The 12,871-nt window shown below is 36.1% G+C and overlaps 1 protein-coding gene across 4 annotated transcripts in view; it reads left to right on the top strand.

The window, feature by feature from the left end:
• Nucleotides 1–12,871, top strand: part of ALS2CL (ALS2 C-terminal like) — a 2,758,770-nt gene that overhangs the window by 908,652 nt on the left and 1,837,247 nt on the right. For all 4 annotated transcript variants that reach the window (XM_044065874.1, XM_044065873.1, XM_044065871.1 and 1 more), the window contains one exon: nucleotides 1,255–1,328. In XM_044065874.1, the coding sequence (XP_043921809.1) occupies nucleotides 1,255–1,328 (74 nt within the window). The remainder of the gene's footprint in view (nucleotides 1–1,254; nucleotides 1,329–12,871) is intronic.

Here is a 12,871-nt window from a genome sequence, read left to right as displayed (position 1 = left end):
TTTACGAGTACCTAGTCGAGCATGCTTTCTTTTTGGTTGGGTTTACCTAGCCTGGTAGGGATGGTTATGGTTTGTGTAAATGCATGCAGGTTGATGTGGGTAGAAGGGGATTCTGAGGAACAGGTGCCCCAGTCAATGTTAAAGTCTCTAAGTAATAGTTTTTCTTGGCAGTAATGACATGATAGCCAGTGAAGGGTGTCTTCAAGTGTGGCTATATTATTACCTAGAGGAATAACATACAGATGATATTGATGCATTTACTTTTGCTAAGTTGCAATCTAGTGGCAAGAATTTCGGAGTTATTAATCAAGCAGCTCAAAAGCACTAGACCAATCAGATTTAGGTAAAAGAGGAAGCAGCACTATAAGTCGCATACAGTTGAGGGGATCCACTAGTAGGATTAGTGCTATTTGAGGGAGGTTTGCAGCATCACAGGTTAGAAGATTGATTATGTATAGGTGTGATAGCAGGACAGATTGCAACACTAGGGATAGTGTAACACACTGTTTTTTACTACCTTAGAAAACTGATTTTTTGTAAGTTTTGTGTACAGTCTTCCCTGAAATTGCTCAGTTGTCTAATGTCACAGTGGTAATGTGGTTTTGTTTCAACACAATTTAAAACTTTGGTGTAACACATCTTTTTTACTTATTTCTATTATATTACATTTGATGGCCTGTATTTTATGTATTTACATATTAATTATGTGATTCAACATTTTTTAAAATCTGCTTTTTAAAAAATCTGTTACTGTAACAAGTAACTATTTGTCTTAGTAGTTTTTATAGTTGCGTTTTACAGTTGCACTTTGAATGCACCACATTCAGTTATACTAAATGTTTGGTTAATTGCTTTGTCAATGGGAAGGGAGGGTTATTTAAGGAGATTACTAGCTTGGTTAACTATTCATTCTGATGAAGTCTAAGGACGAAAACACAAGTTATTGTTTTGTGGCGTTAAATAAATCTTTTTGGTTCGCTGACCTGAAGAGGCATTTTGTTTGCTGGTTCTGCAAGTGCTTTGGTTTGTATTTCTCATTGCTTACAGCACCTCACTTTTCTTAATCAAGTAATGCATTCTCTGCAGTAAAATGATACAAAACAGTTTTCAAGGTACAAAAAAGATGACATCTCTGTATAATAAAGATTTCTGAGTGTTTACTTGCAGTATAAAATATAAGTAAATATGATTCAAGTTAGCATTTTTAACCTAAAATTTAATTTTTCTATAAAGTACAATGCCTTATCTTTTTAGGGAAGTAATGACATCACGTGCTATAATCTGACTACTGTGTGGGTGGATTGCTTATCTGAAGAAGATTCTGGCAAGTAAGTGGCAATAAATCTGTTGTGTTGCAACAAGGGAATCCGAAAGTTTGTACCATTCATATTCCCATTCAATGTTGAATTTACATTTGAAATTATTGGCATGGTTGAATTAGTTAAAAATGAAAATTAAGCGACCTTATAGAGGACAGTTACGAAATCCTCAGTTTGTTTACCTGTACAGCAGTGTACTGCAGATTTTGAGGCTGCATTTTCAATGTTGAAGTGACCTCATTGTCAACCCGCTGAAGTTCTCAAGCTTAGCAATTGTATAATGTGGTTGCTGTTTGCATTGGGGTTTCATAAGCGCTGTTTCTTTCATATTTAAAATATTTTGATAATGCCAACAGTCCTTATCTGTTTCATCTTACCTTGCCAACCCAAGAGGAAAGTGTAGGAGTTGGTCAGCGTTGCTGTTCTTTAAAAGGGTTGCTAGAAGGGGGCAACTACCTCATATTGCAGTCTCTACCTGTATTTTATTTTATATTTATTTATTTAATTAATTAATATATTTGGACTGGTTAGTCAGATGAGTCTAGTCCCCTCTTTTCAGGGGAGATCCAAGGTGGTATTCATACTGAATAAGGGAAATTTGACCAGGGAACTTTCCTTACTATTTTTTTGATAAGTGCTGCATGATCTTTTCCATCCGATACTTGTAAAAGCTTAAGAATAGTAGTCTCTGCTTTGGAAAATTATGAATTATACATCACTGCTACACACACACTCACACATACTTAAATTTTTATTCTAATGGTTCATGGTTCATTTTATGCCATAAACACCTAAGAGGATGGTAAAAACCACTGACACCACTGGAACCAAACAGCACTAATATAATCAATGGAGAAAATAGCCAGTTCTTAATATGATTGAAAATGTCACCACTATCTATAGAAAAAGCGGTAATAAAAGTCAAGGAGTAATTACTGTCTACCATTATAAAATCATGAAAGTTTTCGGGAATGAGCCTTTGGTTGTATATAAGAAGTACAGGTCCTTTAAAGCAATTTTGGAGAAAAAAGGCAAGAAGAAAACATGTCAAAATGGGGATGGCTAAGAGTGGTGGTGGTGGTTCTTATTGTAAACATATCCTAGTAGATGAAAATATGGTTATTAGAGGCATCAAATACAGCATCAACGGGTGTTTTAACTATGACTCAACTCATTGTTTCTCTGGCGAGTTGCCAGCATTGTCCGTCTTTGTATGTTAGGAAAACCTCTAGGAAGTTTAAACAAAAAAATGTATGAGCGCCTATTTGAAATTAAAAAAATGCAAAAATACCCTTTTTTAGGCACATTTTTAGACTACTACTTACATGTTTTTAAATTCTGTGTGTTAGGTCAGGTTAAGAAAGATCTTAAATCTGAGTTGATATGGCAGTTAAAATTAAATAAAAAAAAACGGTCAACTCCCCCACAAAAACCAATAAATCCAAAAAAGGAGTCAAAAAAGGAGTTGAGAAGCTTAGTACACCACACAATCTCTTCACGAAATGAAATGAACGCTTTATTGAACATCCGCGTTTTCGTCCCCAATGGACTTCATCAGATACAAAAACCATAATAAACATTCATTAATATACTTTAATTCATCACATTAGGCCAATCATTCAACACCTGTTAGTTCAAACTAACAAATGAACTTGCTTTATTAATTAACAATTAGATTCACTTATTCCTATTTATTTAAAACATTGTATATATTAGTTTAAAATCAAATATGTTATTATAATAATCTTTGATAATTAAATACTTTTAAAAAACACATTCTAATGTATTAAAACATCTCAGTGGTTTGGTTTATAAAATCCAAAACTAAAAATACATATGTATGTTTCTTTTGGAAACTTTATTTCATAAAGCCCAGCTTGTATCACTTTTTACTGTGAACCAGTGCCATCTATTGGTCTTTACAAGTTACTACATCCACCTTTTTATATTCTAGCAGCTCTTAGTTTCAGTAGTGGTAGGATGGATATGTATTCATTCAAGCCAGGGAATTTATTGGCTTCTAGGGCTAATTGCCACCATAATTCTTTGTAACTGATATTCTCCTCCCAAGGACCACCTCTAATATCTTTTTTAACTTGATCTAGTACAAAGAATTTAAAATCATTTTCTTCACATAAAAGTGCATGTCTATAGAGTGCATTGGTTTCTTTGCATTTACTCATTTCATATGTGTGCTCATAGATCCTCTTTTTCAGGGATCTCTCGGTTTTCCCTACGTAGTAGGATGAGCATTTTTTACATATTGCTAAGTAAACCAGCCCTATTGATTCACTGTTAAAATAGCCCTTACTATACAGCCATAATTCCTTGCTTTCTAGATAGATTTTCTCTTGGTTTATAATAAACCCACATTGCCTACATTTTCCACATTTATAGGTGCCTACCTTCACTGTATTCCCTCTATCACCTATTCTATTTTCTACCTTCCCAGTTTCCAAAATATTTTTTACGTTGACTGAATTCTTGAATACCACCTTTAGTTTTTGCTCTGGGAGACCTTCCAGTCAGTTAAACTTTTGAATTTTTCCCATTCTTCTTGAAATAACCATTTCACTGATTTATTTAGGGCATTGTACTCAAGAACCAATGCTTGCTGAAAATTTTCATTCTTAGGAACCTCATTGGTTCCCATGTTTTGTCCATTTTCTTTCTCTCCTATTATAGGTTTAAACTTTCCCTTTCTCCCTATTATAACTTCATTTCTCAAATCCTTAATAAACTGCTCTGGATATCCCCTTTCCTGAAACATCTGTTCCAATTTGTCACATTCTTTTGTAAAGTCATTTTCGGAGCTTGTCATCCTTGAGCCTCTAACGAACTGCCCCTTTACTAAATTCTTCTTACAATAAATGGGGTGTCTGCTATCAAAATGAAGAAATGAATTTACATATGTTTCTTTTCTATATACCCTAGTATCAAAGGAGTGGGTATTTTTATATATCTCTATATCTAAGTATGCTATACTTTTGTTGGACATATTGTATGTGAACTTTAGGAAATCGGCAGTGTGACTAATATATTCTATAAATTCTTTTAATTTATCCTGACTCCCCATCCAAAAAATTATTATGTCATCTAAAAACCTCTTATATAACTTACAATATTCCATGTAGCCAGATTTAAATATATATTTCTCCTCCCAATTGGCAAGTACCAAATTAGCAAAGGTAGGAGCACAGGCTGCCCCCATTGCCACTCCTTGAATTTGTTGGAAAAATTCACCTTTATGGATTAGAAAATTATTTTTCAAAATCAAGTCCATAAAGCCTGTGCATGCTACCTTGTCCTCAAAGCTTAATTTTTTATCATTAAATACCTCCTCTTCGAACATTCTAATGCCTTTTTCATATGGGATAGACCCAAACAAGTCTACCACATCTATTGTCACAAACATAAGATCTTTGTCAAATACATCTAAAGTTAATTCTCTAAGTAGATCCCATGAATCTCTCGGTACTGCTTCCTTATTTATCCATATGTGTTTTGTTTTGACATCTACGAATTTTGCCATGGGTGTAGTTTTTGAGCTTTCCGCTGCTACAATGGGTCTAAAGGGAGGGTTTTCACTATTTTTATGTATCTTCGGTATACCGAAGATAGCAGGTATCTTTGGCTTATTAACTTTTAAGTAAGCCAACATTTTCCCATCAATAACATTTTCGAGGGCCATATCTTCCAAGACCATGTCTATCCTTCTATATGCTAGGTTAATCTCATTCTTAGAGACAATCCTATACTTCTTTGTATCCATCAAAATATCATTCATCTTCCCCTCATATTCTATGACATCCATGATCACGACCCCCCCCCCACCCTTGTCGGGCTTCATAACTCTGATACCTGCACTATGTTTTAATTCGTCTAAAATCTTCTTTTCCCCCATTTCTAAGTTCTTCTTATACTTAACCTTTTTATCAACTTTGTTAATGATATTTTCCATGTTACTTTCAAAGTTTTTTAGTTGAGCATGGATTGGTGGGTTAAATGTTGATTTGTTTTTTAATATTCTTTGTTCTTCTGTCACATAAATATTGTTCCTGTCAATACCATCCTTTCTAAATAAAAGTTCCAAGTTCATTTTTCTCATAAACAATTTTATATCCAACAAAGTTTGAACCCTATTCCCTTTAACTAGTGGAATGAATTTAAATCCCTTTTCTAATAGGGAAAAATGTTCACCCCTGAGTTCAATATTACTAAAATTATATATGGTAAATCCATCCTTTGTATATTTATTACCTATTTTCTCTATTACCTCCGTTGTTTTTCGTGTTTCATAAGTCAAGGGGTCTAGTACTTGTATCTCCCCTTTTCTCTTATCCCCCCTCCCCTGTGAAAATTTCTTTGATTTCTATTCCTAAAATATTCTTCACCTTCTTGTCTTCCTAGTGGTGGGAATTCTGTATCATAATCATCATAAAAGAAATCTATTTGGGGCTCCCCTGTTCTATTTCCTACCTGATATCCTCCTTCCTTCTTGTAAGAATTTTTGTGTGAGGATGCTCCATTATGCACTGGTTTCGGGTAACTTGTATCTTTTTCATATTCCAAAATGTCCCTTTTTAACTTATCCATCTTTCTTTTAACTAACACATCACATCTTCCATCTATCTCCCTTTTTAATTCCATGTACTTTTGTCTCTCTTCTTTAATACCGAAGACTAAGTCTTCCTTTACTAGTGCATCAAGTGCAATAATTTGTTCATGAATCATCGCTAAATTTCTATCATTTTCATCAATAATACATTTAACAATTTCCAAACCACAATTATTAAAAACATTTACAAGTTCAGTATGAAATATTGACCCTATCTGTACATTATTTGGATATTTCCAAGTACGTAGTCCCTTAGGGACTATTTTCCGTTTCAGACATTCTTTAAGATAACCATTTTCTATAGTGATGGATTTGTATTTGTACATCAACTTAGAAGCATTATCAACTTTCTTACTATAAGAGTCACTATTAACAGCTTGTCGTTGTTGCCCTTCACCATTGTTAAGGTTAAAATTAAAGTTATATTGTTCTTTCAACCAATGATTAATTTTAATGGTGTGGGCAATAGGAACAGTACCTTGTAAACGCTCAAGCGTTTCTGTCTCTTCTCTAAAATTAACCTCCGTATCCTCGATCTCTATCTCCTGAAAAGCATTCGGGGTGGCTGCTGGATCAAACGTTGAACCATTCGGTTCATCTCCTTCACCTGTCGCTCTTCCACTTCCAAAACAAGGTCTCTTTCTCTTTTGCCATTGCTGCCGTGCTCTCAGGTCTGGACCCATATCATCTCCTTCCGGTTCATACGCTTTGCGTACAAAGGACTCGCACAAAGGTGTTAGCAAGCCTACCAAGGCAGTAAGTTGCCCTATTAGTTTCCTTGCTTGACTGCTGTCCTCGCAACAAGTCTGCCTCTCGTTCTCCTTCTCCATGCCGTTACTATGACCAAGAAAACAAAAAAAAACGGTCAACTCCCCCACAAAAACCAATAAATCCAAAGAATAGTAGTCTCTGCTTTGGAAAATTATGAATTATACATCACTGCTATACACACACTCACACATACTTAAATTTTTATTCTAATGGTTCATGGTTCATTGTATGCCATAAACACCTAAGAGGATGGTAAAACCACTGACACCACTGGAACCAAACAGCACTAATATAATCAATGGAGAAAATAGCCAGTTCTTAATATGATTGAAAATGTCACCACTATCTATAGAAAAAGCGGTAATAAAAGTCAAGGAGTAATTACTGTCTACCATTATAAAATCATGAAAGTTTTCGGGAATGAGCCTTTGGTTGTATATAAGAAGTACAGGTCCTTTAAAGCAATTTTGGAGAAAAAAGGCAAGAAGAGAACATGTCAAAATGGGGATGGCTAAGAGTGGTGGTGGTGGTTCTTATTGTAAACATATCCTAGTAGATGAAAATATGGTTATTAGAGGCATCAAATACAGCATCAACGGGTGTTTTAACTATGACTCAACTCATTGTTTCTCTGGCGAGTTGCCAGCATTGTCCGTCTTTGTATGTTAGGAAAACCTCTAGGAAGTTTAAACAAAAAAATGTATGAGCGCCTATTTGAAATTAAAAAAATGCAAAAATACCCTTTTTTAGGCACATTTTTAGACTACTCCTTACATGTTTTTAAATTCTGTGTGTTAGGTCAGGTTAAGAAAGATCTTAAATCTGAGTTGATATGGCAGTTAAAATTAAATGCTTTTGAAAATACTGGATTAAATGAAGCCTGTTCAATTTCATTAGTGTTAAAATTAAAACAATTGGAGGTATAACAACATTTTACATCTAGTATGCAGTTTTGCGCACGTATATATTTATATTCATATTTATACATATTTTAATATTGATTTGAACGTTATCTTTAATGTTTGAGTGTTATTGGCATTTGATATCTGCCTTTTGTATGCCATTGGTCAATTTTTGCTTCACATGACATGAAATGATTGTATTTATAATGGGTATTTTATGACAAATAACAGTTCTGATTAAGTCCCTTAATGGGAAGAAAGAGCTCAACAACTGCGAATATTTGTTATTAAAGTTTCAGCTGCATTTCCTTGGTGTGGCTCACTTCATTTCTGACTGTTAGCAGCAGAGCTATTTGGTTCCAGTGGTGCCAGTGGTTTTTAGCATCCTTTTGGGGGTTTTTGGTGTTTTATCTGGTTCCAGTTTGTGTCTTCATTTTATGCCATGCAAGAGCCTGTCAGCATGACGGTAGGTGATTCTGAAGATATTGTAATTATGGTTGCTTACCTCATCCTTTGTAATTTGACAGCAGTATAGATGGATATGTATTGTCGTAGCATGGCAAACAAATGCAGATGGTGGTGGTGGTTGGAGTGAATGGGAGAAAATGTCTTGTGCATATTTGAGATAATGTAGCCATTATTCATCTTCCTAACAGAATTTTTAAGATAAAATTTATTTCTGGACTAATACTATTTGGAACTTCTTGCAAAGCTGAATGGTTATACTCTGCGTTGTTAACTCAACTTAATGACAGAAAAGTGTTGCATTGTTCAATTTGTCACCTACTTATTTTTCAAGATCACTAGCTTAGTTTAGCCAATAACAAGCAAGTGATTGTTTTTTTTCCCCCTGGGAAATCGGTCTAATCTTCATTTGGGATCTGCTACTTGACTTACATTAGAAAGAAAGACCATTTAATTTTATGTTTTGTAATCTCCTTTATGAAATAATCTTCCTTATGCCTTGCCCTAATCCTCCCAGATACTCTGTCCTTTCCTCTCTTTTGTACTCATTCCCGGTTTCCGTTTGCAAATACTTGCTTAGCAGTTTGCCATTATTTTCATTGTCTCATCTGGATCCTCTTTAGGTGTTCTTTCAGTAGGATATTTTATTTTAACAGTCATCCTATCTACTGTCTGCTATCTTATCCTGAGCACCATTATCTTGATTGCTTTAGGGTTATTGTCATAATAAGCTAACTGGAAGGAATTGTGTCTCTGTTTTATAGTGTAAGTAATGTGTACTTTGTATATATGTCTTAAGCTCTTGTATGCACTTAAAGATATTTCATTATTTCTTTGCTGATAATCTTGAAAAGTGTTTAGCTCCGATAGTTTTTCCTTTTACTTTGTACTATTATTGTGCTAAATTTCAGATGCCTTTACAGCAGTCTGAGATTGTATACTTCGCTTACAGCCATCTCAACTTTGATTTACTATCCATGAATGCTCCAAACATTCTAGGTTTGCTGTAAATATTTTCTCTAGCTATAGCTTAAAGGGTTTGTTCTTTCTTTAAAAAGTACAGTGGGAAATGACAATGTCTTTCCTTGAATTTTTCTCAAACTACCTCTTATTTTAATTTGGATTGGTGCATGATCCAAAAGTGCAAGGAGTTTAGTCCATTAAACAATGTGTATGTTCCTTTGATATAATATCCTTTGTCCAGCCTTGACCAGGTTTGATATTGAGTAGTGTAATAGTGTAATATGTGTAAGAATTGTGGTCTCTCTTATTGTGGGCTACAACCGTAAAGCCAAAACTAGCCATGTATTTCTCTCTATCTCTGTGTCTATATATGTGTGTGTGTGTGTGTGTGTGTGTGTGTGTGTGTGTATCTTTCATGCTTCCCCTCATATTCCAGCACCCCATTATCAGTAGTACTTTCTGCATTATGTTCTCTATATTTAGTATAGTTGATCTATAGGCATGTATATCGAAGTAATAGTAAGGCAAAGTCCTTGCCAAATTACTGTAGTCATCATTTGCGTACCATATCTATTTTGTTTCTCCTCTTCAACCTTTACACCCTGCCATGGGGTTACTAAAATGAATACACCTTTTTGTTCATTACCTAGATGAGCAAAGTGGATATTTGTTCTGCTTTTCTTGGTAAGGTGTTGATGCTCCTGTGCATTTTAGTATTTTTCTTGCAGTGAAATGATTTGGACAGTGGTGTTTTTATATATATATATATATATATATATATATATATATATATATGTATATATATGCCTTCATCTTTCGGCTTTTTCCTGTTAGGAGTCACCACAGTGGAACAACGGTCCACAGAATGATTGGCAGTAGAGGTTTACGGTGTCAAGTTGCCAGACACACACACACTCACATATAGGACCAATTTAGAGTATCTAATCCACATGCAGCATGTCTTTGTGATGTGGGAGGAAACTGGAGCACCAGGAGGAAACCCATGCGACTGCAGGGAGGACATGCAGACTCTGCACAGAAGGCACCCCAGCCAAGAATTGAACCAGAGAACCTCTTGCTTTGAGGCAGCAATGGTAACCGCTGCACCACTGCAGCTATCCATTGTTTTTATATTATATACAACGTACATATATTTATATATATATATATATATATATTTATATATATATATATATTTATATATATATATATTTATATATATATATATATATATATATATATATATATATATATATATATATATATATATATATATTTTTTTTTTTTTTTTTATAAATATATACACACACACATATTTATATATTGCAGAATTGCAGAGTTTGCTTTTTCTTATTGGCAAGTTCATTCACATTCCATTTTTAGCTGTTATTTGTATTTAAGTAGTTAAGATGGCATTATGCCTTATTAAAATAGTCTGATGTCTCTTCCATCTGTTCCTTAATGGATGGGTCCTTGGATCCAAATTGGATCTGACTTCAGCAGCTGTAAACCTTTGGCTCCCGTGCTCAGGCTTTTCCCTTTGTACATAATCCCTTGTAAGGATAAAGATACCTTCGATCTCATTTGCCACCCAATAGCTACAGACATGGTTCTTCATGCTCAGGCTTGACTATTATAGATGCCTCATTTTTATTAGCTTTATTTCTTCCCTTTTTTGGATTGGAGCTCCCCTCCTGTTTCCATTAACTTCCTTTCACCAAAAAAAAAAATACTTAGCAGTTGTATTTTGATAGTTTTAATACTTGTTGAAAAGTCTTTCTGTTAATGCCTGTTGGTGCTTTTTTTTTTCTTTCTTTCTTTGACATAGCTAGGCTGCCACCTTTTGTAGTTGTTTGTTTTTGTGTGATTTTTCTGGTTTGTTTTTGTTGTGGCACAGTTGTGTCTTTATCATGTCCAAAAAATATCTGGTTTTAAAAAGTGTGTAGCATGAAACTTAAAAGTTGCCTAACTCAGATGTTCATGCCAAATGTGTATACTGTTTGGAGGCTGCACACCTGGACAAGCATTGCAGCATCTGTAAGGCCTTCGGTCACAAGTCCACAATTGAAAGGAGGAATAAATTAATTCTGAAGGGGCTTCTCCCTGCCTCGGTAGGAGAAGGAACCCCAGTTCAGTCTTCTGCTACTTCCTCGGCTGCCCATCAGTCAAAGAAACCAGTTGATAGGAGTAAAAGCCACGAGAAATCAAAAGAAACAGGAAAGGAAAAATATAAAAAAAAGGAAAGAACTAAAGAATTGAAAAAGTGGTCCCTGGACCTCTTCCTGTCTTCTGCTCTGGTTGCCACGGTTCAGAAAACTTTGTATTTGACTCCCCTTTTGGAATAGATTCTTATCAGATCCAGTAATCCTTCCTTGCTGAAGCCAACTCTTCTCCAGAGTCAATATCTCCCAGGTTGTGATCTCCTATTCATCAAGAGAGAGTCTTTCATTGGATCTATAGACCTCCTTCCTTGGTTTCCTCTCTGTGTTCATTCAGGTACACCAGGAGCCTTTCTGAGGATGCTGTGGATAGGATAATGAGGACATTTCTCAGCACCTAGATCCAGCTGGGGATCCTGCCAGCTCTGGACTCCTTGTTGGAGCTGGAGGATTCACCACTTCCTCTCATCCTTGTATCACTCTGTCCTCAATCTGTCCTGCTGAGTTGGGGGCTGTCAGCTCTGATTGTCCCTCTGAGGTGTGTCTTGAGATCCGAAGACTTGGTATTCTTTGGTTCTGGTGATTTCTTTGATTCAATCAGCTCAGAGCTCATCAGGTCTTGTTGAATCTTTGACCGAATCATCAGTATCGGAGCTGCCGGTGGGGGGGTTGATTTGGCACTGAAATCCTTGGAGTTGTTACTTTCTCTCATGAGCTTTGGGGTTAGACAGCTTGGTTCTGACGTTGAACTCCAAGCTAGGTGGTTCCTGGAAGACCAGTCTTCCCTAGAAGTTTTGGCTTCACCTGTAGGGGTCTCTGATTCAGTTTCTGGTTTTGCTTTCTAGGCCTTCAAGGACTCTCTCATTCCCGAAAGCAGAAATCCTTCTCGGGCGTGGATCCATCCCTCTCCCACAAGATTTCCCTGAGTCCAGAAACTGCTTATTCTATTCTGTCAGAACAGCCAGGTGCCAAAAGCCTTGAGTCAGTCGAGCCACAGTCAGCTTCCAAGTCCTTTCCGGAATATCCCATGGGAAGGTGCATTGGAAATGCAAATGCAAAAGGTGGCACATTGATTCCCCCTCAGGAATACCTAACCAAAGATACTCGTATCAGTGCAGGGGAAGGGTCCCCAGATCTCATCTTGAGGACATCTTGTTCAGAGAGACTTTAGAAATACCTAGGGGGGGTGGTCCTCAGAACCCTTTCCCAGGAGGAATCAATATTTCTTGAGGCTTTTGTGGCTGGCCCATCATTTTCTTGTTATTCTTCTTCTTGAGAGGTCCCTCCCACTGATGAGATGGTAGATCTAATTTCAGAACAGACAAGGAAGGAACCAAACTTAGCCGAGCCAGTTCACTGCAAGTGGCACTAGAAGAACGTTCTCATTGGAGCAAGGGCCCTGCCATAGATTCTATGGTGGTGGTGGCCACAAAGAAGGAACTAGCGGAGGAGAATTCCATTGTCCATCCCCTAATAGAGATTCTCGGGCATTGGACAGATTGCTGAAGTGAGTCTATGTTTCAGCTACCTTTGCTGTCAGGGCTATGCACTACCTGGTGCATGTTACATTCATCAGGAGAGATTTTTCCAAGGAGCTTTTCAAACCTCTCTCTTAAGAGTCTTTGTCTGCAGAAAAAATCCAACTTCCAGTTGGCTACCCACCAGTCATTGTCT

This window comes from Protopterus annectens, chromosome 3.part0 (assembly GCF_019279795.1).
Source record: "Protopterus annectens isolate FY-2018-M chromosome 3.part0, PAN1.0, whole genome shotgun sequence".
NCBI lineage: Eukaryota > Metazoa > Chordata > Ceratodontiformes > Protopteridae > Protopterus > Protopterus annectens.
The sequence above is the reverse complement of the archived record's forward strand: the minus strand, read 5'-3'. Positions and strand labels throughout refer to the sequence as shown.